Here is a 26,962-nt window from a genome sequence, read left to right on the forward strand (position 1 = left end):
GAGGGGGGTGGGGGAGATGGAACGTAAGAGGGAAGAAGAATAAGAGGGAGGGGGGAGAGACGGGTAGTGCGCCCCGGACACGACCAGAGCGGAGCCGGCTGGAGAGCCGGCCGGCGGGGCGGGCGAGACAGTAGGTGGGGGGGCGGTGGATGGGACGGTGTGGTGCAGGGGGGTGGAGGAGGGGGGGGGCGGGGCGTGTGGAGGGGGACACCCGGTGTTTTGTACTGTCTCTGAAAGACTCCGGGGCCGCGCGCGACGCTGTTGCGGGGATTAAAAGCCAGTCGAAAAGAGGAGCAGGACGAGGCGCCTTGAAGCACCTTGCTCTGAGAGCCAAGCGTACCGTCTCCTTTCTTGCGGATGATGCCGGCCCGCGCTTCGTTTAGACGGTTAAAGACAGCCACGATCTTCTCTCTTGACCAGCCCTGCACACAAACCTAGAACCCTCTACCCTTAGCTCTTGCATCAACACCTCAGCCGCTACCACACCCATTTGCAGAGGGCTTCAAGCTTGCCTGATCCAAAAGGAGCTGCTGCGTCAGCTCGCTGTTGTTTCGCAGACCCAGGTTGTAGGCTGTGGAGAGGTCCTCTCCACTTAAGGCGGCGGATCCACGAGAAGGCCCCGCAAGGGCCCCCTCAGAGGGGCCCCCACGGGGCCCCGAGTCCCCGGGGGCCCTCCCGCACTCTCCCTCTTGTGGGTTGGACATACGGGCCGTGCAACCCTAGCTCTCCTGCATCGAGGCAGGAAGCCGCATGCCCTCAGCAACACGCCGTGTACCCCTGCCTGTAAGCCTCAACCCTAAAGTGCCAAGCTGTACGTTACAATCTCTGGAAGATCTGCAGAAGGGGGAACCAGTGGCTCGTACAAGCCAGCGCCAGGAACAGTCGGCGAAAAAGCACCCAGCTCCCAGAATTCGGGCCCTACAGCCATGAAATATCCAAAGATGCTTTCATTTGGCTGGATGGCCTACAATCAAGGTGATAGGGTCCCACAACAAACCCCCTTTCGCTGCAGTGGGCCCCTCGGGGCCTTGGGGGCCCTGGTGGGGGCCTCCCCCAAGACATGCATTAGAGTGCAGGGGTTTCACAGGGTTTTTACCTCTGTTTGGGCGTACTTCCTAGGATTATACATTGAGATGCTTCCTAAAGATGCACGAATATCAGCTGTTGCTCCTACTCCACATAGTGGCCCTTTAGGGTGTGCCAGGTGCAGCCGCATAACAACGGAGACTAGTGCTGTATTTGCTGTATGAACGGACCACTTAGGTGCTTCGGGCTCTATGCGCTTCTGCCAATAAATTTTTCTTCTGATAGGGGTCAATGTTGTACGCAAGGAGCAGGACGCGGTGTTTCGTTCGAGGGGTTTCCAGCGTCGACTACATCTCAGTAGTGAACATTCAAGGCCACACCGGTAGACCTGGCTCTTAGCTGTTTCCGACTCTATGCATGGTTTAGTATCCAAATGCACTCTAAGGAACAAACTTTATGCCAACCGGCATGCAACCGACACGCCTCGGTTGTCTAGAGAATGCCTCTTTTTGCTGTTTAGACCCAGAGATCATCTGAGAAGCAATTTCTTGACTTGTGTGCTCTGACCGGCTCGGCTTTAAAAAGAGCTTGCTGTAGTCTGTCTATCTCGCCCAGTTAGGCCCATTCGGAGACCACGCTTCCGGACAACACAGCTGCCTTTGCGCACCCACGCATTTCCTCTCAAAGGCACATTTAGTAGCGAATGCGGTTGGCTTGGCCTTGAGACCCTCAGGTGACCTCTAAGCATAGTTCGGCCTTGAGTAAAGCTTCAAGGTTATTTGATTTTAAGGCTGCTAGTGTTCCCAGCGATTGGATTTATGTGGTGCATGTAAATTTCCACGGGTTGCTGCCGTTGAACCCCGATGATAGTAGTCTTATGGGCCAATGCAGAGTCTCGTTGACATCTGTTACCGCTGCTCCTTGTTTTACGCACGCACAAAAAACGGGAGAGAGGTCCGAACTGCACCATCTGAAGGTTTTTCCTTCGCGGCCAAAGCTGCACCTAAATCTCTCGGTTGTGGAGTGCGGGAGGAGTTGTCTTCTGCAAGCTCTAGCACATGTCCTTGGCACATGTACTAGCAGGCGAATGACGGGTTTTAACTGCTGCCTGGTGGGACTGGGTATACTTCTTCGACAGCTAGCTTTCCTGAACAATGGCGGAGTTCCTTGGCAGTTAATATCATAGAAAATAGATTTTAAGAGGCTCACATACTTCAGTATTTGGATGACAGAGCGAGAGACGGCGCCTCCAATGTCATGCTGTTCAATTCCATTGTTCGTTGTTGGGTAGTATGTGCATCTGTCCTTGCTTCACGTATCACTACACTAGCTATATTCATTTAGTTTAGACTTTTTATACGGTAGAATACGAGGATTGCCTGTTGAAATATAATACCTCTTAAGGCCAGTTTTAGCTTGGTAGGATGAGGCGCAACTGTGTGTGTGTGTGTCTGTGTGTTGGTGGGTGGGTTTGTGTGTGTGCCTTCCCCATATCAGCAACTTGGAGGAGTGCATGCAGGGGGAGGCGGGAAATTTCTTTAAATACACTCAATAAGTTACTTTGGTGTGTGCATTGAGTCTGGAGTGAAGAGTCACTTGACAACGATCGTGAAGTAGAGCACTCATAGTCTCTAATGTACCGGCGCAACATGAATTCTTGATGTAGGCAGCTGTCTCTACTGTGTAACCAACGAGCTATGAGAACAGCCAAACCCAAATTTTCAGTTCTGTACTGATCGCCAATCAAGAAGAGTCAGAAAGTAATTCAGGGTTTCTTAATTACTTGATATCAGAAAGATACCAGGTGCAACCGTAGCATGGCCTCTGCGAGGAGCGCAAAGCTGGTATTAATAATGGAGGAGTTGCGCTTTTCAAGCCTGTTCCAACGGGTTAACACATAGCAGACTGCCTGGCGCCGTGGTGGCAAAGCCTTGCATACAAAAGCACCTCTTTTGAAGAGCTCCTGGGCAGGTCCTTACTATGGTGCAGAGTAGATCTGCATTGATTCTCTGCCTGGCGAGACAGTTTCCTGGGATCTCCCGAATCCAAATACGTCTGGGAGGAGCAAGTGTGTAGCTAGCGGCTGCCAGATTCGGACGGTTGCAGTAGAGAGTGGTGATAGGTGGCTTGGCTATGCCGGTGCTCGCAAGGCCCTAGGCTACTTTCAAACGTTAGAAAACACGCTAAATGGAGGGCTGGTGGTTCAGGAAATGGAAGAACTGCCTTCAAACGAACGAATCGCTAGGAAGCGGCCGCCCAGAGAATATGGTTGCTTTATGATTACCTGTACAATTGCACTAGAGAGTGTGCCAGGGCTGCATTGAAGTGAGCCATTGCCTACAAGACACTGAGCCACCATCCATCAAGAACATACGGGCGCCTTTAATGCACCAGCGCTTAGTGCCCATCATGCTTCTGAATACAGAAATAGTAGATAGACCAAGAAATTAATAGGCTGAGAACGACACTTTCGACGAGAAGGGGAAAACGTTAGCCCTGAAGGGGGCCGCGGTGTAGAGATATATACCTCTGCTCCGGCGCAAGTCACGTGCAGCGTGGCTAACCTCTGCGCAGCGTGTCTTCTAGGCCAAAAATCAAGCGTTCTATATTTGCTTAGGAACCAACTTCGTTTCTTTAAAGCACTTGAAGTCACTAGTCTCGCTACGCAAGCACGCGCAACCACCACGCCCGCCGCGGTGCATGCTTGATGGCGTAGGATATCAACACATGTGCATGCAGCTTCTCAACTGTGGCTTTTACCACCCTAGTTGTATTCTTTAATAATTATCCTGCTAAACACTCCTTCTGCGCCTCTCTACTTGCGATCCTGGTGTTCGGGTGCTGCGCCCTCTCTGCTCGTCATACAGGGGTTCGGGGTTTCGAGTTATTAGGGAGATGGAGGCTGAGGGACGGTATGTGGTGCTCGTATCAAGCGAAGGGGAGGAAATTAAAGTCCCTAGGGAAGTTGCCTCCGCATCTTTGCTTGTTAAATCAATGACGGAAGGTAGGTAAGGGCCCTGTGAATCATCGCACCCATTCAAGGCAAAAGCGGGCGCGGTTGGAAGCAAAAGTGCGCGTCCTTGTGTGCGACGGGAAATTATTGCTGCCGGCAGTTGGCTTGCTTTCTCCTGTTTTGTTGTGATGCTTGGCCCTCTCCCTCATTCCTCCCTCCTCTTAGGGACCCCCAGAGCTATCCAACGTTTCCCCCCCAGCGAGCCTCCCGATCAAAGAGACGGCAGAAATTTGGGCTTTATGTGCCCCTGCCTTCTTCGTGCATTGAGTCGCTCCTTGAGGCTATTGTAGATTCCCCAGTACCTGCCTGCCGCGCGTTTTATTCACATGAAGGCTGGTGTTTGCGTTGTCTGCTTTCTCTCCGCACGCATCCGCACTCCATCTGTCTGGCGCCCCCTCCGTGTCTCATTTTCCTCCCCAAGTCCATATATGCTTTGCATTTACCCATTTTCTCCCTATCTTGTTCCGTGTCCAAAGCGCCTGCCTGTCGATTTTTTGTCGCTGTGCGCTTCTCGTAGACGGAGACGATTCAGATGTCGTGCCGCTTCCCAAGGTCAGCAGCGCCATCCTCCGCAAAGTCGTTGAGTATTGCACGCACCACCATGACAACCCCCCAGAAGACATTCCAACGCCTCTCAAGACCAGCAATCTTGCGGAGGTAGACTCGCCAGCCTGGGTTGGGGGGTGTTGAGGCTGTACGGTTTAGGCTAACGACCGAACTTACCGGATAGACCATTGGGGCAGCAGTTGTCTCTACACATGGCACACGGTGCCAGCCAGAACCTCTCTCTCCTCGTGTTTCACGAGGATTTAAGTCTTGCGGTGTGTGTGGTTTGTGGGTATGGCTTTCCTGAGGTAGTATCAGAGTTCGATTTCAACTTTGTAAACGTCGAGCAGACGGTCTTGTTTGATTTGTTGCTGGCGGCGGACTACCTGAATATCCCGTCCCTCCTTCTGCTTACCTCAGCAAAGGTTGCCTCTATGATCAAAGGTAGGTATGAAGGCCGTTGGATGCTGCTTCTGTTGGTCTCTTGCGCCGTTTTCGCGAACAGCACGCATGCATGTAGCGTGCTGTCGGGTAACACAATGCGTCTGCAGGCCGCAGTCCAGAAGAAATTCGTAGAGAGTTCAATATTGTTAATGACTTTACTCCAGAAGAAGAGGCACAGGTGTGCTAGGCTTCGCTGAATTGCTGCTGCTGCTGTCTGCCTCATAAACTTTGTTTCAACTCCTCGATTTAGCGTGCGTTCAGGCTACATGGGTTCTGGTTGTTGTATTGTTGCATGCGCTTTTTGTACGAAGATACGGGAGGAGAATCGGTGGTGCGAAGACGCGTAACGTGGAGGGGGCGAGGGGTCCCATCCTTTGCCTTCTCTGTACGGGGGCGGCATGAGAATGGTGGCAAGAGCAACACCCGCAGCTGTTGGTTTTGCAGAGGTATCTGATGATGATGCAGAAGCCGGAAGACTGTCTTCGGCGTCTCTCTGTGTGTGTGTCTTCGGACCGGTAGCAGAAGGGGCTTTCACGTCTCCCTCAGCGATAATTTTTTCTCTTTCTCCCTCTCTATGCAGCTCAAAGAAGGGGCGCTCCTGCTCAAAAAAAAGTTAAATGGGCCTACTAGGATGCACAACCTTACTGCGGGGAGTTTTCTAGGGCCTCCGTGGTAGGGGCCCTTCCGGGGTTTCTCCTACTTTGGTTTTTCTGTTGTGGCGGCCGGTGCCGGAGCCTCCGGGCATTTGTGTTTTCCATCATAAGGACCCTAATGCGTCTGCTGTACTCCTAAGAGTGTGATTTACAATAAGCGGGCAGACTGTGCGTGTCTGTTTGCATGTGAGCGCGTCCATGCATGCGCGTTGTGCAGTACTTTGCAATAAGCAGTTCATCAGGAGGTAGCGACGACGGGATGATACTAGGCAGAAGAGGGGCAGTTTCGAGGCAGCAGGAGCACACAGTGGTGGCAGGAACAATTTAGCGAAGCAGAGTGGTAGCTATACCGGCAACAAAGGGAAACAGCACCAGTAACATGGGTGACCCCCGCTGGGGGTTAACCGTGGCAGTGGTCTTGCAATGAAAATGGAGCGCTGGCGTTGCATGGAGCGTCCCAGTGGATATGGCTGGAAAGCGGCCGAACCTTCCGAGGGCAGCTTATTTAGTCCTCGTGTGGGGCCGTGCAAAGACCGTTTTGCAGCAAGGGTGCTAGTGGACGCTGCGGCGCGAGGCTGGGGGGGGCAGTGATGAGACAACCCATTAGTTGGTGTATTGGGGGAGCGGCGCAGTACCGGTACAGCAGTAGCAGGAAAGACCCATGGGAACGCTGTTGTTGTCCTGTTGTAGGTTTGGAAGGAAAACTGTTTTCAGATTTGGCGGAATGCGGCTAGACCGCGCCTAACGGCTTAACGCGTCCTTGTATCGTTTGTTTTTTTTGGACATCTTTGAATTTGAGAGGAAAAGACGTATTCGGACTGCGCCAAATATTATAGTGGGCCTCCCTCTTCTTATGGCCATATATATGCATATTTATACATACATACAACCCCGTGCGGAGATTGGCGTTCCTGCATGTAGGGCCCCTGAGGCCCTCGAGCACTCGCTCCTCCCAGCAGTCATGCGGCACACGCATTTCCTTCTGGCATTAAGGCCTCCTCACCATTTTGTTTGCCTTTTTGAGGTTGGATTTCGGGGTTTGACTTGGCGTTGTGATCGGATATTTCCAGTCAGGCGCTCGGCCTTGAGGGGGCCCTTGAGGGAGGAGCGGAGAGAGGCCACCACGAGGATCCTAGCGGTGTTTATACACGGTTTTCGCCAAAACAGGAAACCAAGGCTGCCCGGACCAACTTGAACCGATGAGGCTGCTTTACCAGCAGCCACTACCATCTCCTCCTCCGCAGCAACCCCACAAACAGTAACAGCAGCAACGCTTTTTTGCGGCATCAGCGGGCAGGCTCGCCGCTGCGCATCCGCGATGGTGCGGCGGCCTATCCGCCTGCAGTGCCTGCCGCTGTTTGTACAGCGGCGTGGGCTGCACACAGCGTGCCAAATCAGGGCGCGCATGGGGGGAAGTGTGTTCAGGATTGCAAGGGCGGAGGTGCATGGGGGCAGCGAGGCCTCAAAGCCTTTTCAACAGGGGTGGCAGCGCAGCGTAGCTGCGCTCCCAGCGCCTCGTTTGGGGCTTATAACACCACGTGTGCGGCAGCAGCAGTTTCAGACGCTGGCCTTCGGCCACACCAGCAGCAGGAGAGGCTTGCACACACCCATGGCACAGCTCCTTTTAGAGCTACCCAAGGCGGAAGGCGACACTTTCGTCCGCAAATGCACAGAAGCGGTAAGACTTGTTGCTAAGGGCTTTTTGCATGTGCGACCTCCGACACACAGCTGGCAGCGCGAGGCACGGGCAGCCTTCCCCGCTCCCGCCAGCCTCCCTTCCCCTCCCCTCTCCTGCTAAAGACGGGTATCCTCACACTGTGGAGGCAGTTGGAGAACAGGATTGGTTGCCTCGGCATCTTATTAGCTGCCGCTGAAGGGATCTGATTAGCTGCACAGTCACTTGCTGCTGCTTGTCTCGCCTCTTTACGCGCGCATTCGATGGAAACCTCCAAGGGGCTCTTACGAGGAGTGCCCCCGTTGATGCGACTGCCTGTGCTGCAGGCTGCGACAGCAGCTCCGCCACATGGGATGTGGGGTGTACTGTCCTCATTGGTGCATGCAAAGGGAGGAGATCTCTTTCGGCTACAGCTGCTGCAGCTGCTGCGGCTCTTTGCTGCTGCGCCTTACGCGGATGAAGCGCTCCTAGCGAGTGTTGCTTCCAGGTGCAAAGATATGGACGAAGCTCGCGCCGCGACAGAACACAGAAAAACTCGCACAGCGGACAAGGCTGCATCTGTATAGGCCTACCTGTGGCTAGCCAAGAGGGCACGAGGAGAGACCCTGCATCCGACGCATTTGTACTTCTCTTACGTGCTCTTCAGGGCAGATGACTTCCTTAGCATGGCCTCCCCTCCGCGAGCAGTCGAGCTCCTCAGCATCTTTGCCAAGCTAGGCCTTTCACATCCTCTGGTCAGAAGAATACCGAGACACTTTTAGAATCGGCGCATCTCCCCGTCGCTGTCTGTCCCCTCGTTTCAGCTCCCTTCGTAGCCTCTCGCCTCTTACTCGGCCGCCTTGGCCTCCTTTCCTTTCTGCGGTCGGTGTCGATATCTGTCACTCCCGTCCTGTACAGACAGGCCTCGCTCTAGCTGTGGGTATCTACCTGTGTGCATCTCTCAACTGGCGTCTTCGCCTGTCTGCCGAATGTGCGCGTGCCGCGTGTGTCTCTTCCTATGCGCACTGCCTACTTTTCTCTCATTGCCTTTTACCCACCGCTTGGCCTTCTGCGTCTTTGCGTGCGGCCTCCGAGCCTTTGTCGAGTCTCCTGCCTCGCTTTACTGCGTTCAACGACTTTTATCTGTTTCGCCGTGCCTCCCTCTGTATCAGTGTGCCTTCAATGGCCGTATTGGGTGCGGCCTTGCCTCCTTCTGGACGCTCATGCAGGCCCCTTGGCGTAGGTTCTGCCGAATCCATGCGTGCAGGTGCAGCAGCCGCTGCAGCAGCGGCTGCAGGAAGTGTTGCATCTCTTGGAGTCGCATGCACTGCCGTCCGTGCTCTGCTGCCTCTCCGATCTTTTCGCGGGAGAAGGCCTTCGGGTTGCCTCACGGAGAAGGGGGAGGGAGGATAGCGCTGTGCATAAAGCCAGCGATGGACAGCGCGGAGGAGAAGCTAAGCACAGCCTTGAAAAGGCCTTGCAAGCTCCCATCACCGGCTCACTCCTCCTAGTAGACGGGGTTGCGACACAGGCTGCTCTGCTGTGTGGCTCCCAAGACACACCAACCACGCTTCTTAGGTACGTTCAGCGCGTCAGCCCCTTGCGCTTTCTCTTTTCTTTCTTTCTTTCTCTTTCGCGCTTCCCGCACGTCATCTCCCGTCCAGCTGCTGCTGCTGCTTCTGCTGCAACCGGCCGCAGCCCCCATGCACATACTCCAGCTAAGGTGCCGCCTCTGCTGTTGCTACTGCTGTGTACAGCTGTGTAGAGGGCCTGAGTCGGCTGCTGCATCCCCAGCCGGACCTCCTTGCCCTCTTCACGAAGCGTCTCGACGCCGGAGTTGACGTATGACAAAGTCTTCCTGACTCTATAGACTCAGACAGACGCCTTTAAAGCGCTTGGCGCACTCAGCGCACGCGCAAAGCGAACCCGAGAAGAAATTACGGTCTTGGTCGCTCACACGTTGTCCTTTTGGAACGTAGCATGCATGAGCAACAATGCTGACGCTGCCTTGGGAATTGGACTTGCTCAAGGGGAAGCCTTGGCGGACTATACCCCGCTTCTGCGTATCTCAGAATGCATGTGCTCGTGAATATTGCACGTGGATGAGGAGCTGTGTGTATGTAGGTGTGTATATAGATGTGTATATATATATGTTTATATGTGTGTGCGTGCACAGTCATTGGGTATGAAGGATCTCATCTTGGGGTTATGCGCCGCTGTTCGTTTCAAGTTACCCGCCTATGCAGAGACCCTTCAGTGCGTGCGTTTCTGCTGCTGCATTGCCATCGAAGTCTTTCGGTTGTTCTGCTACACCAGCATAGTCTCGCCATTATCCTATCTCCTTGCTGGCTTCCTTGTTGTCTGCCTGCAACGGTGCCCCCTCTGTATCGGCATGCAAAAGATGCGGCAGCTCTGCGTATGGCCTCCTGCCGCTGGTGTTGCTGCTACTGGCTGCAGTGAGGAGTTGTTGCAGAGGGCACCGAAGGCATGCACGACCTGGGAGGGCCTTGGCAGGCTCCTGCACCTCCAGTATAAATTCAGGTAGAAAAGGCAGCAGGAGGGGGGGGGATAAACAAAAAACAGCGCAAGCAAGCAACAGCCCTCATATCGCCACCCTATTGTCAACAGGTGTTATTGGCGGGCACTAAAGAAGGGGTGATATGCAACTGCTGCTGCTGCTTTCGGTATCAGGCTGCGAAGTCCTGTGTTGCTGAAGGAGTGCCTTGTGGGGCTTGAGGGCCTGCTGGGGTGTATACACACACCAAGCCATGTAATCCATGTGGCACTGCTGCTCGCGCTGCTTTCTGTCGACGAAATGCACGTGATCGTAAGTTGAGCTCACTACGCAGAGGGCTACAGCTGCTGCTGCTGATACCAAGGCATCCCTTGCACTGCGTTCTTGCTTTGTATATATATTCCACCCGGTAGAATACGATTCCTTCTCAGAGCGAAAGACACCGTGCCATCAAGGGCTCTTGCTGCCGGTGCTTCGTGGTTATATCTGTACACTGCACCCGGAACTGTCTGCTGCCTTCGATTCGGATGCATACGCATGCAAAAGTCTTTGCATACTTGCTTACCCTTTTTCTGTTTCTCTCTGTGTTTGTGCATGTATGTGCTGCAGGCAGCTGTGCTGCTCTCCCCGCAATTGGCAGCTGCGCTGCCATCGCTGCCCTGCAGCGCAATCTGCGACTTTACGCAGGCAGCGGCGCTCTGCCTCTTTCAGCTGATGGGGTGTGCTTCTGCTGCTATATTGGGTGCTGCCGCAGTTCTGAACTGCGAGTTTGTATCGACCGCATGTGGCGCAGTTCCGTTGCAGCCACGGCTAGGTCTGCTTTGAGAGGAGTTTATGACAATGATTGTTTTTGTTGCACCCGTCTTGAATTCGTCATCTTTTGCCGGCGGTATGCTGCGCTCTTGTGCAGCAGAGGTGGGGTGGACGAGACGCTGCAGCTGCAGCGGCAGCTGCTGCAGTGCCTCGACGTGTCCGTGCAGCTGCTCTCGCGCATGCAGCAGCGCCTGTCTCTGCGGCAACGGAACATCCTGAGGGAAGTATCCTTCTTCTTGTCGCGCGTTGCTGCTGCTGCTGCTTCTGCCGGTACCGCCGTGTCTGCGGAGACGCGCGCTTTTGCCGATGCTGCAGTCCTTTCCCCCCCGGAAGGCCCCCTACCCAAAGCTCCTCTCGGATTGGATTACAGCCAATTGGACCTTGAGGCGGTCAGGCCCCCAATGCAGCAGGTTGCATGCAGGCATGCATGAAATATACACGCACACCCGCGTATGAATGCACACATGCACGCCGTATGTGCATGCAAAGGCATGCATCTATTTCTTGCTGCTTGTTTGCCGCTCCTCAGATTCTTTCTCGGACGGTCCTTGTCGCTTCCGAAGGCGACACGCGGGTCGCGCTGCACCACGCGGGAGTGCGAGAGGTATATGTAGATCTCGGGCAGCAGCAACATCTGTTTACTGGAGATCTATTGGAAGTGCTGCCGGGCGCTCGGCTACTGCAAGAGGCTCCGCCGCTAATAGCTGCTGAGAGCTTCTCCCTCGCATGCATCGCCTCCCACGATCTCAGTGGCCTGTATCAGCACAGCCTTAAGGTCCTGCCTGCTATAAGCGCGCAGTCCCGTCTCTGAGCAACTGAGAAAAAGCGCTTGCTGGAAGTGATCTCCGTAAAGAGGCAACCAGCCAGCGCCTCCAAAGAACTAGCCAGTTGCCACTGCAACTGAATTGTTATGTGCCCCTCCCCCCTTTTGGGGGAAGAAGGCAGATTAAGCTTTGCCTGGTTTATTTAGAGTATGCTTGCGTACAGCATAGACCACGCTGCCTAGCTACACCGACTCTTAGTCGAATGCGAGGCGAAGGAAGGGAACGGCAGGCAGGGAAACTAGTCGAAGCAACGTGCAAGCGAGAACCTCAGTGGCACACATGGACGCTGCTGCTGTCCATGCTGCTACTAGTGCTGCTGGTGCAGGCGCTGCCGAGATGCAGCCTCATCGCGAAGCTTCATGGGCGCTGACCAAGCGGCCCATTGACAAAAGACAACCCATGCCTGCATAATTAGCCAGGCCGTAGCTGGACAAGCACCCATCCAGGATTTCTTTGCATGCCAATGCTAGCTTCTTAACCACCCAAATGTATGGCTTCACAGCTCGCGCGTGCGTCTCCGTTTCTGTGCGTGGCACCAACTCGGTCCACGCATAGATGTAAACATATTAATGTGTGCAAGTTTGCACCCTTCTTCAAGTGGATTGCACGCCGAGAAACGGCACGCAACACAGTGCGCAACGAACGAAAAGGTGGCGCATACAAAAGGCAAGGAAATTAAAACACGGCGGATCATCACATTGTACAGGCGGGCGAACCCCCCGAATGTACAGGGGAGAGAAAACAAAGTAAATTCTGCACTTGCAGCGGCAGCGTACAGCAGCAGTGGGTGAGAGGTCCACCCAACTCTGGAGGCAAGCAACCCCGATGATAGAGCTTCCATGCGTCGAAGACATCCCTCGCAACTGCCGTCCCGGTCACCTGTTAGTGATGTCAGTCGGTGCCTCTGGCGGCAAAGCGGTATACTTCACGAATGCTTTTTGGTCATCATCTCTTCCGTCCGAGAGCGGAAAAGGGCATTAATGCATTCTCGCCGAATTCTTCCATTGCCATCCCACGTGTCCGAACATTCCGAACCCTCAAACCTGAAGACACAGCACCGCAATACGGCATCGCTCTCGCTGCTGCTGCTGCGTCACTGCGTGTGCGCTGCCTGTGGCTTTCATGCATCGCCTGGTTGCTGTTGCTTCTAGCTTCCGCGCAGCTACAGATCAGGGGGAGGGGGAGCCGGCGGGTGGTTCCCGGAGGCCGCCATTATAAACGGGTCTATACATGAATGCCGCAAACGCGCAAGCAAAGCAGAAAGAGAGGCACAGAGAAGCTGAGACGAGAGCATATAGTGCATACGCCTCACTTTGCGGCGGCATAGTGCTTCTCCTTCAGAACCTTCCACATGGCATTTCGCACCTGAACGCCCCCACGGCATAAAGAACGGTTGTATGCAGTGCAGACAGGTCAAATGAGGGAGCAGCAGTAGCAAAAAGCAGCGCCAGCGGCGAGGCAACTTGCAGTGTACTCCGGCAGCAGGGCTAAACGGCACGTGGCGATAGAACTGACTTGGCATGCGAAGGCGTTCACGCGCTCGTCTTCTGAGGCAAACTGCTCTGCAGGAGGCGGCCCCATTGGGGGCAGCCAGTAAGCCCGCAGCTCACTGGCAGGCTGCAGCATCATCAGTCACAGCAGAGCTCTACACCTCTACGCTCAACCCGGGCATCCCTTCCTCTCCCCCGAGAGTCTGCCCCACTGCGTTTCTTTAGCTTCCCTACCCCCCTAGATGCAGCAGCTGCTCCTGCGTCATGCGCCTAGCAGCCGCGCAGCATGTGTAGCGGTCGCCAGCCCCCCCCCGCACCCCCCACCCAACAAACGTCCATACCCATGCAGAGAGGGCGAGCGACATGAAATATGCAGACGGTATGACCTCGTACGCCAAGTGCAAGCACCCCGGTGTATAGATCAAGACACAAGGCTGCACGGGCTGCAAAGCAGCGAATGCTCCACGACGAAAGCGAATCAAACAGCGGCCATTGGTTGTTGTGCCTGAGGCATATGCACACCGCACCCAACCTAAGACAGCGCCACAACCTAAGTGTACACACAGCCTTGACAAAGCTGCTCGTCGCCAGTGCCTCTGTACATGCAGGCCTACAGTATCAATAAATACATTAATTCACCTATAATACGTGTAGAGAGCAATTACCTTCCGGAAAAACAACGATTGGGTTGGAGAAGGGGTCAGATGGACCGCGCGTCATCCTCTCGATCAAGGCCTCAAGGGCTTTATGTCTGCAGCAACAGCCGCACCGCATGCAGCCGTATTGTCACCTTTGAGAAACCCAAGAAGCAGCTGAAACGGCAGCAAGGTGGTGCCGCTTGTCGGCAAACTCCGCTGCAGCGGTGGCAGCAGCAGCAGTGGCGGCTGCTGCCCTAGCAGCTTGCCTGTCTTCTTCGCTGTCTCTGTCAACAAAGATGCACCGAAGAAAGCGTGCAGGCCATGAGATAAATAGTGTATGCCGGATAGAAGCCTTAACAAAGCAGAGACACACACGACGCCGTCTTACGTTTCTTAAGGTATAGCTGCCTGTGCAGCAGCTGGAAAAAGACGCTGCAGCAGCAAGGAGAGTTGCAGCAGCACCAGCCGCCCCAACCGTCGCATACGAAGCAGCAGCAACGTGCGGATAAGACAAGACAGCCACAACAACAGCGAGCAGCCAGGCAGTTGTGAGAGGCACTTTGCAGACGAATGAGGTGTATGCCTGCGTCAGGAAGAACATTATGTCCTGAGTACGCACCCACCGCACAGGCAGCCGTTTCACCAAGTTTCTAGCGAGCGCCGCTGTTGCTGTTGTTGCTACGAACACGACGGCATGCGGCTTTGCAGCCGCTTCGCCGCGCATCCTGTGCCTCCCTCCCTTTCTCCCTTCCCCCCGTCCCTACCATGTCGCTATTCGCTGTGACTAGACAGGCCTGCGCTACAGCTAACCCTCCCCTCGACACCCCCTGCACGTGTGTGTGCAGGCTGTGGCGTCCGTTCTGTGCCAAACCAGGGTTCTTAATGCAGACTTTACCATGCAAGACACATGATTTGCAACGATATTCTTGCATTCAAAGGCGTCAGGCCCCTCGCGATAGCGGCCGTCCCAGAAGATGTTCTGCGTGCGCACGACGCCTGTGAGGGCGATGATCACAAAGAGAGACAGAGAGAAATGAGACCTCAAAAGACGCGCGTTTCAGGGAGAAAAGCTGCATGAGCACTGGAAAATATGAAAGACATGCGTCCACTGTCCATCGAGATGATCTGGAATGCTTTCCAGTACAGCGCACACCAGCCCGGGGGTGTTGCTGCTGGACATGCGCGCGCGTCATCTCTCACACAGCCAGTACATATGCATGCGCCAACGACTAGGAACAAACTGGATTTGCCGCTTCAATGGCCCCTGCACAGACATGTTGCGTCGTATGCCCGTCTACCCTTCGGCAAAGGCGGGTGCAGCCAGGGGATGCACTTCAAAGAGGCACCGATAGATGTTCGTGGAGGGTTCGCAGGCAGCTTACCAAAGACGCGAAGAAAGGCGCCACAGAAGAAATGTGCAAGCCCAGCGAATTCGTGCCTGTAGCGGGGAAAAAGCCACATGAATGCGGCCGTTTGGAATACGGTATGCATGGGAGAATAAATTGATGTGCAACTGCAAAATTTGCAATAGAGTATGCATGGGAGAGGAAATTGATGTGCGTATGCTTGGCGAAGCGCCGGATGGAGGGCCTCGTCAGGGGAGGGAGAACCAGAAAGAAGACAGCGCCTCGTAAATATACCTCCTTTTTCCGAGTTCTTTCAGATTTGAGTGTTCTCCAAGCCTGTAGTAAACGGCTAAAAAGCCTGAATGGCCAGAAATATCGCAACACCACCTACCAAAATGCGTTTTGCATGCAATCACACTTGCTGCAGCTGATGCATCTGCGATGCAGCCACTTTGTTAAAAGCTGTATTTAGTGCTGCCCACTGAGCACTTACGGCCGGAGATGTTGTGCAGCGCGAGGATGAGAATCAAAATCACAAAGCGGATTGGCGCCTGCAGCGGCAACAACAACAACCAGCAGCAGCAGCAGCAAGGTCCGTCTAATGCAACTGCCCAGCACCACGTACTACAATACAGGAATGAACCGAACTTCAAAGTCATAGACTGTACATCTTAGCGTCTAGGTAGCGCCCTTATGATACTCGAAACGTACGAGGAAAAAGGCGCCAAGTAGGATCTTTGAGGTGGAAAGAGAATTCCAGTCGAGCCTCTCGAAGGGCCCATAGCGAAGGCGTTCCTCTTCAGTGAGGGTCTCCCATCCTGCTGCGGCTTTTTTCACCCATCGCAAAGCTTTCGCAGCGTAAATTGTGTGCAGTGCGCCGATGCATAGAAACAGCAGCAACAGCCATTGGCATGGGCAGCAGCTGCTACTTTGGGCGACCCCGTCCGCACTCGTCATCGGTGCTGTCATATCAGTTCATGTGCACAGCAGCAAAGGCCTTAGAAGGAAAGAAACATGCCATAGGATGGCAACAATCCGTTCGAGCTGCTGCTCCTGCTGCTGCTCGTGCTGTTGCTGGGGCAGGTGGCTGCACTCGAGCGCTGCTTGTGCACAACGGCGATGCAGGAATGAAAAGGAGGTGGCAAAACAAAACGGTAGAGTCCTCTGTTGCTCATTCCAGGTTTAAAGAGAGTCATGCAGCACGGTTGCAATATCCCCTTATATCCACAAGCACCCGAGCAATGGTCCCGACGGCAGCATCAAACGGGAACCGCTGACACACCATCGCTTCCCTCTCCAGATCCACAGTTAATCGTAATAAACAAAGCGGTAGCAATGGGAGAAGCGGTCACATATATGTCGGCCCTTTCGAATGAGAGAGATGTGCGCATCACCACCACGGATTGCTGCTGAAGCAGCATGTCGATGAGGAGGAAACCCTCATAATGCGCAGGCCGCAATGGCAGCGCTGGAGGAGAGGAGACTCGTTGCTGTAGCAACTGCTAAGCAAAGGGATAGCAGGTTGTTTATTCCTGTTAAACTTTTTAAATATCGTTAAATATTGCAAGCTATGGGTATATCCACTTGGAAAGAGTCAAGGCAGCAGACGCAGACGCACCCGTAGCAGCACCAGTACTACTACGCCACCAGCCCACCGACCCCACCGCCCGCCGCATTGGGAGCCTTCTGGAATTGAATGAAGAGGCAGTCCCGTTTGGTTGCTGTGATTCTAACAGCAAACACCCCCTCTTTTTTTGCTGATGCTGCTGCCGCAGCAACAGCAGCAGAGAGCTGCGGCACCGGCAACACCAGCAAGACAACCTTCGATTTCTACGCATGCCTCCAAACGCGTAGACGAAACGCTCTACGTCGTGTCTCCTCGTTCAAAGGCCGTAAGCCGCTTCTTCTGCAGCCTAGCGCCCCTGGCCGTCAGCGAGGGCCGCTGCGGGGATTCGCGTTGCAGCACCAACGGCAGCGGCAGCGGCAACTGCAACATCAGAGGATCGGCCGTGTGCGTTGCGCTGAGAGAAGCTCTGCCTGCGCTCTGCTTCCTGACACTCCACCAGCAGCAGGTGCGGCAGTCTTCCCCGTGTCAGCGCGCTGGGGGCCATGGGGGAAGTCGAGGCAGCTGGCACCCCCTCTGGCGTCGCAGTCTGCCGGCTGCTCTTGCTGCGGCTGTTGCGCAGTGGGTATTCTGCAGCGGAGGCTGCGGCAGCCCTCAAGGAGGACCAGCTGCTACAAGAACAACAGCAGCAAGAGCTAACTCATGCCCTTGCAGAACTGCTGGACGAGTGCTTACAGCGGAAAGCAGCAGACGCTGATGCTCCCCCCAGGTCGACAGCAGCAGCAAAAGCGGAATCCCAGCAGCCACAGCAGCAGCAGCGAGAAGAACAGAGAGATCTAGAGAACGAAAAGCCTGCACAGCAGCAGCAGGAGCTGCAGCTGGAGGAAGGAAATGCGGAGGACGGCCAGCAGTCGCCTCCCGCCAAACGGGCCCGTACTGAACCTCCTCCAGCTAGCGGCTGTGGAGATACAGCAGCGTCAGGGGGACTGCAGCGGCTATCGAGTGGGGGCGTTCTGTTGCAAGAAATGCTCTCCCTTTTGGTATCCATGCTGCAATGCATCCCTTCGGTGCCGGAGGCCATAAAGTGTGCCGAGTCTGCTGCAGCAGCAAGCAGCTGCATGCGCCTGTGCTTCTCCAACCTCTCGGGTGTACAGGCAGCAGCAGCGTCCGAAGCGGAGGTCTTTAGCAGCACCGGCGAGTGGCAGGCGCTGATGGATCAACGGGTTGCAGCCTTTTGCCAACTCCTTGCGTTTTGCCGTCGTTCTGCAGCTGCTGCCGCAGTGGGATCAGAGGATGAAATCCTATGGAAGCAGTGCAGCAAGCAGCTGCTATTGCTGCGGCAGTGGTCTCGTTTCTTTGCTGCAGCACAGTCAGAACGAGAGGCTCTTACAAACCGAATCGCGGCCAGCAGCTATCTTCAGGACCTGCCATCCATCCTGGGAGACAGCAGCAGCAACAACAGCAGCAGCACAGTGGGCAGCCACACGATTTCTGCCGCCGCAAGTCGCTGCTGCTGCTGTTGATGCCGCACTCTGTGCATCTCCCTCGATCCCGCCCCCCCTTCCCCCCTAGAAATACGGCAGATTTCGCTGTTGTTGTGGGCATTTCTGTTGTTGTGGGCATTGCTGTTGTTGTGGGCATTGCTGTTGTTGTGGGCATTGCTGTTGTTGTGGGCATTGCTGTTGTTGCTGCAGGTCGAGGAAGCGCTAAGTCGTGCCCTCTCGCTGTTGCGGCAGAACATGCCTCTCATAGGCAGCAACCGCCAGAACGCAGCTGCCGCTGCACGTGAAGCTGAAGCCAAGCTGCAGGCAGCGGCAGAAAGGTGGAGGGCAGAGCAGGTACTGCAGAAAATGTTGCCCCTGCCCAGCATCTGCGTTTTTCCTGCGCTTCCTTTTGCAGGAGTAGCACCAGCTGCAGCAACACACGCGGGTGCCCCTCGAGTCGGTTGGCTGCATAGCGGCAGCATGCGTGCTCCTGAATTTGTGCTGTTGCTGCTGCTGTTGCGAAAAAGCCTCGCGAATGCGCTTCTGGCTGCCTCCTGCAGCGAGCGGTGTTTGTGCCTGCAGATTCGACGTCAACAGCAGCAGCAGGAGTTGCTGCGGCGGAGTGCCTTTTCTAGGGCTTGTGTCGCTTTCGTGCTGCAGCGGCAGCAGGAGCAGAAGCAGGCGGCTGCAGCCGCTGCAGCAGCGCCTCTTGGAACGACTGCAGCATCTGCTGCTGCTGCTCGCAGCCGAGCTATCGGGCACCCCTTCTACCTGATAGGCGTCAATCCACACACGGCAACCGAAGCCGTGGTAAGGCCGAGACACGCGCAGCACCTACAGCAGCCATCACAGCGGGGAAGCAAACGACCTGCTTCTAGGGTATCCTGTGGAGTGTTGGGAATGCAGCTGCAACCAAAGTTTGCAGTTCACTTTCTAAGACAGTTGCTGTGCTGCCGCAGGTTGCGGCGGCAAGGAAGAAATGGAGGGCCTTGTTGCATCCTGACAAATTCCATCACTCTCAGGAGGTGTCTTTGCAACAGCAAGCCACGGAGGCATTTAAAGCAGTGCGTGCGCACAACAAGAATGAGGGGCTCAAGCCACAGCAATTTGGGGCGGCAGTTGGTAATTCAGAAAACTGAAAATAATTGGCCTTTTTGTTTGCTGCTACTGCGGCGTTGCTACTGCGGCGATCGCACTATGTTTGGTGTTTGTGCTCCCGCACCCACGTAGCCTCACACTGCCTGCTTTGCCGCTGCTGCCGGTTGTCTCCTGCAGTATGAGGAGGCTTGCGTAGAAGCGTTGCGCATGCTTCGTTCTCGCACGATGGATATCCTGTGGACGGCGCCTCCCCCGCCACCAAGTGTAGAAACTGCAACAGCAGCAGCAGCTACAACAGCAGCAGCAGCAGCATCGGGAACGGCGGCAACAGGGCTAGCGGCAGGTGCCCCCGCTGCTACGGCAGCATCTGGAAGCGCCTCTTCGGTTGCGGGCAGTGGCAACAGCAATCAGACCACCAACAGCAACAACACGGTGCAGATACCGAACACCCTCTACATGCCAGATGCTACAGTAGAGGTACTACTTCGCCGGAAGGCGACAGGGGCTTTCCGAGTGTATGTGCAGGCTGCGTCTGCTGCTGTAGCCGCCCCCGAGGACGGTGCGGATGCCGCTGCTGCAGCGGCGGCAGCATCCGCCTTCCGCTGCATCACGAAAGTTTGGGTGTATGTACACCGCCCGGTAAGGGGGGGCCCCCCCGTAGCGCTGCAGCCAGATGCGGGCAACCTGAGTTGTGTAATGCACAAAGAGGTGCTGCTGTCTGCAGCAGCAGACGAGGCAGCTGCAGCAGCAGGCCGCAGCAGCAGCAACGAGATCTACCTTGACATTCCGGCGGTCCAGCCCCTGGTCTTAGAGAAACAGCAGCGGTATTGGGTAGGCGTTCAAGTGCAGAGCAGAAAAAAGCATATCTCTCTCATCAGCTGGCTGCCGTTGCACGTCACTGTTTGCGTCCCACCACTGCCTCAGTTGCAGCAGCTGCATCAGGAGGAAGAGGGCAGTCTTTTTAGCGAGGACGAAGACAAGAAGAAGCACAAGCGAAGGCAGGCAACTAGGCCGCATGAAGTGTTGAGCACTGCAGCTAAATCGGCGCTGGCTTTGCTGCAAACCTTCAACAGTGCCCCCTTCCTTTCGTCTCCTCTGCAGCAGCAGCTGCAGCAACAGCTGCATAAGTTGCAGCAACACATAGCCGCTGCAGCAGATGGGCATCAAAAGACAGCGCTTAAGAGCTGCCGGCTGGCAGTCACAGAGGCTAGAGAGTTACTGCAACAATGCATGCAGCAGGCAGAAGCCTGGGTAGACACAACCACGGACTGAGCAGGCGCGTGTTGGCGGCAGCAGCGTCAGCATCATCTTTTGTTAGCGCTGCTGCTATGAAATTTCACCAACAGCATGCGCCGCATGGGAGAGAGCGGACGGCGAAAGGTAGCAGCAAGTGCAGGGCCATGCCTATTTTGAAGCAACTGCTGTGCAACTGTTTCTGGTGCAACGCGAGTCTCTGCTACCGGTCATTATCATCTGCATGCTCAAGGGGGCAATAGACACCTCTGCGACACGTGTGTTGCTCCACTCTCTTCGTAGGCCTTGCGTTCTAGCGCCTTTCGCTACAGCAGCGGCTTTTGCTGCTCCAAAACGCACTCTCTGCATTCAATGCCGCAGCAGAGCCCTGACTGACATTAGGGAGCAGTTGTACGGATAAAAGGATCCACTTACAAGAAACAGTTTACATGCAGAAATAGCAAAACGTGCGGGTGCTCCAATGCAGAAGAGATGCCGTGCGTGTTGCACGTTGTGGGTCAGTGGCCTGCAGCAGTTGCAGGTCTGTGAGCAGCTGCAAGGTGACACGTGTGTTGCCATGACACTCGAGTCGGGCGTTTGTTGCTGCCATGAGCAGCAGCAAACGCTGGGAGTTTCCTCCCCGATACCTTGGGATGGCTTGGGGGACCAAGGCACAAGTCCTTAAAGGCCGGCTGACGCAGTGTCTAAAGGGCCTGTGACGAGCTGCTGCTGCTGCAGTAGCAGCAGCAGACTATGCCCAGGGTATCCAGCTGTCTAGTCTGCCGGCACGCACAACTGCAGAGTCCAGCTCCTCTGGCAGCAGCTGCGTTGTTGCAACGATTGCCACACCAGCCGCAGCTGCTGGGCAGGGACCTCCCAAAAGCCTTCGCAGCTTCTCGTCCTCCTTGCTGCCGAGGCGAGGAAGAACAACGGATCCTTGGGGGGGGAGCGGTGGCGGCTGCTGCTGCTGGTCGGTGCCTTGTGTGTCCTGCAATCCCCCGTGCAGCGGAGACTGTTGCTGCTGCAGCTGCAGTCGCCTTTTGTCTTCGAGAGTGTCTAGCGCTAGCAGCAGCGCGGCCAGCAGCCGCCGCTGGCTGGTGCTGCGGCTAGAGCCGCCTTGGGAAGGGGGGCCCTTTCTGGATGCTGCTGCTCCTTGCTGATGCGGGGGATGTTGCAGCTGTAGCTTGGGGGGGAAGGGAGAGAGGACTGACCTGTTTGCTGCTGCTCGCTCCACGCCAAGAAGCAGCAGCACGCAGGGAGAAGCAGCCGCAGCAGCCGCAAACAGCTGCGTCAGGCGCTGCTCGGTGTCTCCCACGTAGGGTGAGACAACAGCCGCCAACGGCAGCACTAGCAGCTGCAGTCCGGCAGCTTCTGGGAGGGTAAAGAGGTGCTGCAGCAGCTGCTGAGGGCTTATCCGGTGAACGGCGCCAGCTTGCGGCAGCTGCTGCTGCTGCTCAACTGCCGCTTTTGTGCCAGCCGCAGAAGAACACGCACCTGATAGTGATGGTGCTCTGCCGCAGCCATAGATTAGCAGGCGGGGAGGAGCAGCTTCCCCCCTCTGTCCATAGAATAGCGACTCTATCAGGTCGCCCTTGCGAGCCGTATTGATCGTGCTGCAGTCGCTGCTGCTGCTTTCGCTGCTGCCACCGCGAGTGAAGTATCGCATGCGCAGCTGCATCGGCAGCAGTAGCCTTTGGCGTAGCTGCTCGAGCAGCGCTACGGCTTTGCTGCATAGACTTTGAGGAGGCAAAGGGGGGGCTTCTAAGAGGACGTCGCCTCCGGCGTACAACAAACAGCGCGGCTGCTGCTTTGGGAGTTGCTGTTGTTGCTGTTGCCGTTGCTCCTGCAGTGGCGCGTCTCCGTAAGCGTATACACGCACGTGTTGCGTCTGATGCAGTGAGAGGGCGAATATTTGGAGCTGCCGCAGCATCTGATCCGCCGCTTCTGCATCGCCTTCTGGTGCGCCTGCTGCGGGCTGCGTGCAGCAGTTAAGTTCTATGATCGCTAGCGGTAGACAATGTATCTCCGTGTCTGCTGCTGCTGCTGCTGAGACTTGCAACAAGCCCCCATGCAGCAAAGTAATGACCCTCTGCAGCTGACTCCACTGCCGCAACGAGAGACACGCTAGGCCCGCTAGCTGCACGACAAAAATCTGGTGGTAATTAGGCTGCTGCTGGAGGTAGGCATGCTTGAACGGCAAAAAGACATACTCTGTGAGAAGAAGAAGCAAGGAACGGCTTCCGACGGAGAGCAAGTAACGCCACGGTGCAGTCGCCGCTCTATCAGCTTCAGCAGCTGCAATGCGGGCCCTGTGAAATCGCTTCCTTCTAGCGGCATCAACAACTGCAGAGGCGTCCAAATGCTGCAGAAGCCTTGCAGCCGCGAAATACAAGTACGAGACTTCACTTGATGGGCAGCAACAGCACAAGCCGCTGCTGTTGCTGCTGCCCTTTAAGACCGATACGCCATGAGGCACTTGAACCTTCAGCTGAGTAGCATACCTCTCAGCTCCTGGTAAGGATGTCGATTTCGCTAAAGGAATTCCCTCCGCTGTTTCCTCTGCCAGGGCTTCCATTGCTCTGGCAATTTTCTCCACAGCCTGGCTTAGCCTAGAAGAAGAGGCTGCATGTGCACCGGTGCTCTCGTTGTTGTTGCTCCGAGGACTAGTTGAACCACCCTCCAAGACCGATGCTGCGCACTGCAGCGCTCGCAAGGCATCCACGAGGGAGCCCTCGCTTGCTGAGCTTGCCCTTTCTCCCTCATGGTTTGACGCTGCTTCTGCCGCTGGAGTCGCTGCTTCTACAGCTGCAGGTGCTGCTCGCACAGCTGGAGTTGCTACTTCTACCGCTGCAGTTGCTGCTTCCGCCGCTGCAGTTGCTGCTCCTGGGTATATCGATGCCTTCGGGGGGTTCATCAGCTGCAGAGGGGGCCTTTCTCGCACACTTCCAAAGCCGCTTACACTTCAGGGTCAGTGCGCCACCTTAAAATGCACAAAGCCGCTGAAACTCCGTACTGGAAGGACTAATCATTGAAGCTAGGCGGAAGGGGTCGTGCTCTCTCGCAGTAGGCCACCCAGAGAGAAAAGCCCGCTACACGGCGCATGCATGTAATTACTAGGGCTCCGCCCTCACTGCATCTAGCAAAAGTACTCCTCTGTCAATGAAACGGAATGCTTGCGACTTTTGCTTCTGAGCTAGTGAAAATCCCCCGGGGGGCCCCTGCTCCCATGGGGCCCCCAAGGCAGCAAGGGCCCTCCCCGGGGGGGCCCACCTTCTGTACAGGGGAAGCCTTCTGGGAGCTTCACGCTAGCCAGAAGGCGCCTTAAAACGCATGCAACTTGCGAGAAAAGCTGAACTTCGACTATTCGAATGCATGAAAAGCTCAGTGTGTGGCCTCACTGGAGGGATGCGAATTGCGAATCGCTGCTGCTGCTGCTGCTGCTTTGTTCTGTTCTGTCGCCAGGGCAGCTTGGGCGGCCGGCATTGCATTGGCGCGATGCGATTGAGGCTCTAACTGGGATTCCATGAGCGTTCATGCGCAGGAGCAATGGATCTGGCAGCACCAACACCCCCTACAGCACAACCTGTTGGTGCAACGCCTTCATGGCCCACGCCTTCTGCTGCAGTTGCTGCGGCAGCCTCTGCATCTGCAGCCGCAACAGCCGGAGCAGCCTCTGCAGCAACACCCCAAATTCAGACGCGCACGCGGTCTGTACCGACACGCGCGGCGACTTACAGCCTTCGGAGCAGCACGAAAGTTTCCCGAATCCGCAGCAGCCACAGCCGTGAAAGCAGCAGCAAGACTGCTGTGCAAGGGGCTAGTGGCCATCGATGTTCCTCTTCTCCCAACGTAACCAAGGTTTTGGGGAAAAAAATCTTGACTCCTGCTGCTGCTGCCGCTTCCCCTTTAGGAAAGAGGAGACGCGCCGCTCGCTTGAGGAGGACACAGCAAAGAATTTCTGCAGCTCAAGCCTTCTGGCAGAGAATCTTGGAAGAGCTTTCTGAAGCTCCTGGGAAGTGCGACGTTTGTGGAGGCGCAGAAGCCACAGAGGTGTGCATGCACGACGACGGGGGGAGGGTGTCTTGCCGGAGGGCTAGAGTTGCTGGACTTGCGGGTATAGGGTATATGTGAGAGCAGATTCTGAGTCGAAGCCTTGCTCTTTTGCAGGAAAACGCCATTCTGTTCTGCGATGCATGCGATGTGCCCGTCCACCTGAATTGTTATGGCGTTGAAGCTGTCCCACCAGGTGCGCTGCATGCATTCTGGCAAAGGGTGCTGCTGCTGCTGCTGCTGGATTGTTTTTGCGCCTTAGAGCAGCTAATAGGCGCCTCGCTGCTGGCTTTTCCCCCATCCCTCTTCGCCCTTCCTCCCCCGCTTTCACGCTGATCTAGTTGCTTTTTGCGGGTGTTTTTTTCTAGGAGATTGGTACTGCGATTACTGCCAAGATGTGCTAAGGCAAGAGGTAGCGGCGGCCGAAGCAGCAGCGGGAGAGGCCTCGCAGCCAGCAGCCGCAGCAGCGAAAGCGGCAATGGCTAGTCATCTCCCTGCACCTAGCAGCAGTAGTAGCAGCAGCAGCAGAGGCAGTCGTAGCACAAAAATGCGGCCACAGGAAGATCTCCACGCACCCTTCCCCCGCTGCTGTTGGCTCTGTCCCAGACGCTCTGGCGCGCTTGTGCGAACTGTGGAGGGTAAGCGTGGCTGCTGCTACCCCTTCCTGCTGCGGCTGTAGGCTTCACGCTATCTAGGCGAGTGACCTCTCTCTCTCTGTCTCTGTCTCTCTCTGTGTATGTGTGTATGTCTCTCTCTCTGTGTATGTGTGTGTGTCTCTCTCTCTGTCTCTCTCTCTGTCTCTCTCTCTCTGTCTGTCTCTCTCTCTGTCTCTCTCTCTGTCTGTCTCTCTCTATGTCTCTCTCTCTCTGTCTCTCTCTTTGTCTCTCTCTCTCTCCTACTGCGGCGTGTGGTGCTGCTTCTCCTCTGGACTCAGGCCCTTGGGTGCATGTTGCATGTGCTCTCTGGACCCCCGAGTTGGAAGTAGTTAGCCGTGGAGCAAGCGCAGCGTCTCTACCTGTTGCCGCTTCTGGCGGTATGCGGGCTGCCGGAGAGCCGCTCCCGGGAGTCTCTACAAGAGGGAGCAATCGCAACTGCGGCAGCGATGAGGCCTCCAAGGCGCTCAGCAGTGACAGCAGTCAAGGGCCATCATTTCAAGGCATGCAAAGTGGATGTACTGCCGGCAGCACACACAAAGTAAACAGCAGCTTGAGCAGCAGCAACAACAACGGGAGACTGTGCGTTCTCGGGTGTGGCTCGGTGCCCGACGAACGCTTCGATGGCCGCTGTGCTCTGTGTCTGTGGACGGGAGGCATCCTGCTGCCGTGCGCGGCTGTCGGATGCAACAACAAGTTGCACCCCATCTGCTGCAGGCTCTTCGCATGCGGCCAAGATCTCTGGTGTAGGGTGCTGCTGCCGCTGTACGGGGCGCGTTTTCGCTGTGCTTCGTGGCTGGAGCTGCTCTTGAATAGGGAGACGTCTCGCTGTTGCGGTTGTGGTTCTGTTACTGAGATACTGCTGGTGATCTGAGGTTGTTGCAGTTGTTGCTCTTGATGTGGGATACGTCTCGCGGTTGGGGCAACACGGTGTGCGCTGCGGAGGCAGCAAAGGCCCCTTCGGCAAGCTTGTAGCTGTTTCCAGCCGGAGCGTTTACTGCTTCTCCTTAACCGTTGCATTTGCTGGTTGGGTGCTGTTGCGGTTTTGCGGGTGTGTAGCGCAATCAAAAATTCAGCAGGCGGGCCGAGCCTCTTTGGCCCTGCTATGCGCGGAGCACCAGCCTGTGAATGGCGACGGCAATGGGGTCAGGCTTGTAGAAATGCCGCTCCTACTGCTGCTACTCCTGTAACTACTGCCGCTACTACTGCTGCTGCTATGATGACGACCACTGCTAAAACAAGAACAACTCCATCTGCTCCTTCTGTCACCGCTATTCCAGCCCTTTTCCGGCCGGGTGTGCTCCCCCCGCTCTCTGCTACTCTGACGCGATGTCTTGGAGGCGTGTGCTGGCTAAACGTTTTGTTCTCCTGTGCCGCCGTTGCGTGTGTCTCTGTGTAGTTGGGTAGGGAGGCACCACAAGACGCGCTGCGCCTACATCCCGTGACGCAACTGTGGCGGCTGCTGCAAAGATCGGGCGATGCCCTTCAGGTGCTGCTCCCCTTGGTGTTGCTGTACTGTTTTTTCGGTGGATCGGAAATCCGCGTGTCTTTGTTGATGCTGCAGTTTTGCTGTTGTTGCATGCGATAGACGCGTTTGCAACCTCGCGTTCCCGAATGCTCTGCAAGGAAGCGTCCGTTCGCCACCGCTCTGCTGGCTGTGCTGTTTGCCCGTGCATTTTTGCAGACGGCTCTCGACTGCCAACGCGAGCGATCGGTGTGGGCCGCCCGCATCAGCGCCATGCTCCTCCAGGTACTTCCTCTGGCCAATTATGATGGTCGTTGCTTAGGGAAAGGGCGTGGCGGTGCAGCGGCTTTTAGGGTTTCTGCAGGGTGCGTGTGTGCCGCTGACGCTGCCCTGCGCGCCTGGTGTGGCCTTCGCAGGAGGTTCATGAGACGCTGAAGGCCGTGGAGAGGCTCT

General features: G+C 55.8%; 6 protein-coding genes across 6 annotated transcripts; 4 read left to right on the forward strand and 2 right to left on the reverse strand.

Moving 5' to 3' along the window:
* The first annotated feature begins 3,921 nt into the window (after nt 1-3,921).
* LOC34620179 (E3 ubiquitin ligase complex SCF subunit sconC) lies at nt 3,922-8,749 on the forward strand. Its single transcript, XM_026337508.1, has 5 exons — nt 3,922-4,030; nt 4,557-4,696; nt 4,894-5,029; nt 5,137-5,211; nt 8,604-8,749. The coding sequence occupies exons 1-5, from the start codon at nt 3,922-3,924 to the stop codon at nt 8,747-8,749; spliced, it is 606 nt and encodes a 201-aa protein (XP_026193293.1).
* A 988-nt stretch (nt 8,750-9,737) lies between these two features.
* On the forward strand, nt 9,738-11,475 carry LOC34620178. Its single transcript, XM_026337509.1, has 4 exons — nt 9,738-9,846; nt 10,074-10,163; nt 10,563-11,053; nt 11,194-11,475. The coding sequence occupies exons 1-4, from the start codon at nt 9,738-9,740 to the stop codon at nt 11,473-11,475; spliced, it is 972 nt and encodes a 323-aa protein (XP_026193294.1).
* A 1,321-nt stretch (nt 11,476-12,796) lies between these two features.
* Nucleotides 12,797-15,931, reverse strand: LOC34620177 (lysophospholipid acyltransferase LPEAT1). The gene is made up of 7 exons (XM_026337510.1): nt 15,652-15,931; nt 14,512-14,612; nt 14,102-14,223; nt 13,644-13,729; nt 13,320-13,483; nt 13,004-13,105; nt 12,797-12,853 (listed from the first exon to the last, which is right to left on the reverse strand). The coding sequence occupies exons 1-7, from the start codon at nt 15,929-15,931 to the stop codon at nt 12,797-12,799; spliced, it is 912 nt and encodes a 303-aa protein (XP_026193295.1).
* A 1,140-nt stretch (nt 15,932-17,071) lies between these two features.
* Nucleotides 17,072-20,380, forward strand: LOC34620175. Its single transcript, XM_026337506.1, has 5 exons — nt 17,072-17,998; nt 18,221-18,364; nt 18,593-18,820; nt 18,970-19,074; nt 19,286-20,380. Exons 1-5 carry the CDS (start codon nt 17,072-17,074, stop codon nt 20,378-20,380), a joined length of 2,499 nt encoding a protein of 832 aa, XP_026193291.1.
* Nucleotides 20,381-21,092: 712 nt separating this feature from the next.
* LOC113147324 lies at nt 21,093-23,866 on the reverse strand. Its single transcript, XM_026337511.1, has 2 exons — nt 23,735-23,866; nt 21,093-23,039 (listed from the first exon to the last, which is right to left on the reverse strand). Exons 1-2 carry the CDS (start codon nt 23,864-23,866, stop codon nt 21,093-21,095), a joined length of 2,079 nt encoding a protein of 692 aa, XP_026193296.1.
* Nucleotides 23,867-23,974: 108 nt separating this feature from the next.
* On the forward strand, nt 23,975-26,019 carry LOC34620173 (PHD finger protein rhinoceros; the record flags this gene model as incomplete). The annotated part of the gene is made up of 5 exons (XM_026337512.1): nt 23,975-24,391; nt 24,509-24,587; nt 24,760-25,029; nt 25,326-25,592; nt 25,901-26,019. Coding segments are annotated over 5 exons (1,152 nt in total), but the record flags the coding sequence as incomplete, so codon positions are not given.
* Between the last annotated feature and the right edge of the window lie 943 nt (nt 26,020-26,962).

The sequence above is a fragment of the Cyclospora cayetanensis genome, unplaced genomic scaffold, assembly GCF_002999335.1.
Source record: "Cyclospora cayetanensis isolate NF1_C8 unplaced genomic scaffold, CcayRef3 CcayRef3_contig_188, whole genome shotgun sequence".
In the NCBI taxonomy this organism is placed as follows: domain Eukaryota; phylum Apicomplexa; class Conoidasida; order Eucoccidiorida; family Eimeriidae; genus Cyclospora; species Cyclospora cayetanensis.

Excerpts from the sequence above, each read along its gene's own strand:
- LOC34620175 (XM_026337506.1), top strand. The coding sequence starts at position 17,072 with ATGGGGGAAGTCGAGGCAGCTGGCACCCCCTCTGGCGTCGCAGTCTGC. Across the intron at positions 18,821-18,969 it reads ACACGGCAACCGAAGCCGTG|GTTGCGGCGGCAAGGAAGAA; the intron begins GTAAGGCCGAGA and ends GTGCTGCCGCAG. Across the intron at positions 19,075-19,285 it reads CCACGGAGGCATTTAAAGCA|TATGAGGAGGCTTGCGTAGA; the intron begins GTGCGTGCGCAC and ends TGTCTCCTGCAG.
- LOC34620178 (XM_026337509.1), top strand. The coding sequence starts at position 9,738 with ATGCGGCAGCTCTGCGTATGGCCTCCTGCCGCTGGTGTTGCTGCTACT. Across the intron at positions 9,847-10,073 it reads CACGACCTGGGAGGGCCTTG|GGCCTGCTGGGGTGTATACA; the intron begins GCAGGCTCCTGC and ends GTGGGGCTTGAG. Across the intron at positions 11,054-11,193 it reads GCCAATTGGACCTTGAGGCG|ATTCTTTCTCGGACGGTCCT; the intron begins GTCAGGCCCCCA and ends GCCGCTCCTCAG.
- LOC113147324 (XM_026337511.1), bottom strand. The coding sequence starts at position 23,866 with ATGGAATCCCAGTTAGAGCCTCAATCGCATCGCGCCAATGCAATGCCG. Across the intron at positions 23,040-23,734 it reads ATTCGCATCCCTCCAGTGAG|TGCGCAGCATCGGTCTTGGA; the intron begins GCCACACACTGA and ends CGAGCGCTGCAG.
- LOC34620179 (XM_026337508.1), top strand. The coding sequence starts at position 3,922 with ATGGAGGCTGAGGGACGGTATGTGGTGCTCGTATCAAGCGAAGGGGAG. Across the intron at positions 5,030-5,136 it reads GGTTGCCTCTATGATCAAAG|GCCGCAGTCCAGAAGAAATT; the intron begins GTAGGTATGAAG and ends ATGCGTCTGCAG. Across the intron at positions 5,212-8,603 it reads AGAAGAAGAGGCACAGGTGT|GTGCAGCAGCCGCTGCAGCA; the intron begins GCTAGGCTTCGC and ends CCATGCGTGCAG.
- LOC34620177 (XM_026337510.1), bottom strand. The coding sequence starts at position 15,931 with ATGACAGCACCGATGACGAGTGCGGACGGGGTCGCCCAAAGTAGCAGC. Across the intron at positions 13,730-14,101 it reads CCGCACGTTGCTGCTGCTTC|ACATAAAGCCCTTGAGGCCT; the intron begins GTATGCGACGGT and ends CTGTTGCTGCAG. Across the intron at positions 12,854-13,003 it reads TGAACGCCTTCGCATGCCAA|GTGCGAAATGCCATGTGGAA; the intron begins GTCAGTTCTATC and ends GGGGGCGTTCAG.